The 2,969-nt window shown below is 52.6% G+C and overlaps 1 protein-coding gene across 1 annotated transcript; it reads left to right on the top strand.

Moving 5' to 3' along the window:
- The first annotated feature begins 300 nt into the window (after window positions 1-300).
- TWIST1 (twist family bHLH transcription factor 1) lies at window positions 301-2,270 on the top strand. The gene is made up of 2 exons (XM_070509611.1): window positions 301-1,089; window positions 1,615-2,270. Exon 1 carries the CDS (start codon window positions 448-450, stop codon window positions 1,045-1,047), a length of 600 nt encoding a protein of 199 aa, XP_070365712.1. The 5' UTR covers window positions 301-447; the 3' UTR covers window positions 1,048-1,089; window positions 1,615-2,270.
- Window positions 2,271-2,969: the final 699 nt, after the last annotated feature.

Raw genomic sequence — 2,969 nt, 5'->3', positions numbered from 1 at the left:
TCCTATAAAACTTCGAAAAGTCCCTCCTCCCCACGTCAGGCCAATGACACTGCTGCCCCCAAACTTTCCGCCTGCACGGAGGTATAAGAGCCTCCAAGTGTGCAGCCTTCGCCCAACTCCCAGACACCTCGCGGGCTCGCCGGCATCGGCAGCCTTTCCAGGAGGCCGAGCGACGTGTGCGTGCGGCCGTTGGGCGCCTTCTTTTTGGACCTCGGGGCCATCCACACCGTCCCCTCCCCCTCCCGCCTCCCTCCCCGCCTCCCCCGCGCGCCCTCCCCGCGGAGATCCTCCCCGTCCCTCCTCCCGCTCCCTCCTCGGCGGGCCGCACCGCCCGGGCCGGCGCCGCGCGCGGGGGAAACTGGCGGGCTGAGGCGCCCCTCTCTCCTCCTCTTACCCGGGCCGCCCCTCTGCCCCGGGCCCGCGAGGCCGCGCGTTGCCGCCCGAGAGATGATGCAGGACGTGTCCAGCTCTCCAGTCTCGCCGGCCGACGACAGCCTGAGCAACAGCGAAGAGGAGCCGGACCGGCAGCAGCCGCCGAGCGGCAAGCGCGGGGGGCGCAAGCGGCGCAGCAGCCGGCGCAGCGCGGGCGGCGGCGCGGGGCCCGGCGGGGCCGCGGGCGGGGGCGTCGGAGGCGGCGACGAGCCTGGCAGCCCGGCCCAGGGCAAGCGCGGCAAGAAGTCTGCGGGCTGCGGCAGCGGCGCGGGCGGCGGCGGCAGCAGCAGCGGCGGCGGGAGCCCGCAGTCCTACGAGGAGCTGCAGACGCAGCGGGTCATGGCCAACGTGCGGGAGCGCCAACGCACGCAGTCGCTGAACGAGGCGTTCGCCGCGCTGCGGAAGATCATCCCCACGCTGCCCTCGGACAAGCTGAGCAAGATCCAGACCCTCAAGTTGGCGGCCAGGTACATCGACTTCCTCTACCAGGTCCTCCAGAGCGACGAGCTGGACTCCAAGATGGCAAGCTGCAGCTATGTGGCCCACGAGCGGCTCAGCTACGCCTTCTCGGTCTGGAGGATGGAGGGGGCCTGGTCCATGTCCGCGTCCCACTAGCAGGCGGAGCTCCCCACCCCCTTGGCAGGGCCGGAGACCTAGGTAAGGACCGGCGCCTCTGCGCCCCTTCGCCGCTCAGGTGGCAGACGGACTGACGGCCAGGCCGCGGCTCCCTGTCCACCTCGCCTTCCTCCCCCTCTCCCCTCTCAGCTTCCCCACCCAACCTGGCACCGCCACCTCATCCCCCGAGCGTCCCTGGAAGGCAGTTCGGTCCCGGCTAGGGAGAGAGGGATGCGCTCTTGTGAGGGGTCTGCGTGTGCGTGAGTGTGCGTGACAGACAGCAGGGAAGACTGAGAAAGATTCGAGGGTCCTGGGTGAGGACAGTCTTGCAAGCGCCTCCCTTTCTTTTGGCTTTTAAGTTTTCGTTCTCCTTAAAACAAATGTTTCCAAATTCCACCTCCTCCTCCTTTCCGCCCACCCACTTCCTCTTGCCCTTGGGCTGAAATCCTTCCAGGTTGTTCGGCGTAATTTCTCGGTGGTGGTGATAAGAACAGTGCTCGCTAGTCTTAGAAAACAGCCACAGAGACCTAAACAATAACCAACTTTCCCCCCTCTGGGTTTTTGCAGATGTCATTGTTTCCAGAGAAGGAGAAAATGGACAGTCTAGAGACTCTGGAGCTGGATAACTAAAAATAAATATATATGCCAAAGATTTTCTTGGAAATTAGAAGAGCAGACCCAAATTCAAAGAAACAGGGCGTGGGGCGCACTTTTAAAAGAGAAAGCGAGACAGGCCCGTGGACAGTGATTCCGAGACGGGCAGCGGCACCATCCTCACACCTCTACATTCTGATAGAAGTCTGAACAGTTGTTTGTGTTCCTTTTTTTTTTTTTGACGAAGAATATTTTTATTTTTATTTTTTCATGCATGCATTCTCAAGAGGTCGTGCCAATCAGCCACTGAAAGGAAAGGCATCATTATGGACTTTCTCCATTTTAAAATGGTAACAATCAGAGGAATTTTAAGAACATCTTTAGAAATAAAAATACTGGGATCAAACTGACTTGCAGAATCACAGTCAGTTAATTCCTTTTTTCATTCTTCCTCTGAGGGAAAAAAACTTAAAATACAAAAAACAACATTCTATTTATTTATTGATGACCCATGGTAAAATGCAAATAGATCCGGTGTCTAAATGCATTCATATTTTTATGATTGTTTTGTAAATATCTTTGTATATTATTTTTCTGCAATAAATAAATATGATTGAAAATTTTAAGAACCTTAGAGTTTGGTCTATATTTTTAAAGCTCAGGATTAAGTTGGAGGTAAATACCTGCTTGTTTAACTCTGTAGGCACCCAGGAGGGAGGGGGCTCTAATATAAACAAAGCAGGGAAAATCTCAAATAAACTAGCTGACAGGCACAGGCACGTTATTTAGAAAGACAGCTTTATTATTCTTGCAGTTAGGTGTCCAGTGGGCTTAGCAGCATCTCTCCATCTCTTATCAGGTCCTCAACCAGCAAAAACTTTAATTTGTTACTCACCTCTCTTGCTTATATTTTAAGGAGGCAGCTGTAAAACAGTTAACTGCAACCCAGCAGCATGAAGCCAAAACTATTGTCTCTTGTTACTGTGTATTTTTGTCATGCCCTCTACTCTTTGTGAGGATTTTTAAGTGATAGTTTCATTTCAGTGAAAGGATGGATAAAGTGTTATTAAAATGATGTGTACACACATATAAATGAATACAAATGCATGGAAAATAATAAAGCTTAATTCAGCAGGAAAGAGAATTCCGTTTGTAAAGTAATTTGCTTAACTCTTCTTTCATGAATGAAAATGACATTTAGTGCCATGTTTGCTAAAAAGAAAAGCCAAAGTTAAGAATATCTTCCCATGTTGTTACCCATTTGAGAAGCATGCTTCTTCCATATGTATAAGGAACATACAGCTATGGAGTAAAATACAGTAAACAAA

Source organism: Equus asinus, chromosome 1, assembly GCF_041296235.1.
Source record: "Equus asinus isolate D_3611 breed Donkey chromosome 1, EquAss-T2T_v2, whole genome shotgun sequence".
NCBI lineage: Eukaryota > Metazoa > Chordata > Mammalia > Perissodactyla > Equidae > Equus > Equus asinus.
This window is presented reverse-complemented; position numbering and strand designations above follow the sequence as displayed.

Bases quoted from the DNA above. Each gene is read 5' to 3' on its own strand.
- TWIST1 (XM_070509611.1), top strand. From the start codon at position 448: ATGATGCAGGACGTGTCCAGCTCTCCAGTCTCGCCGGCCGACGACAGC.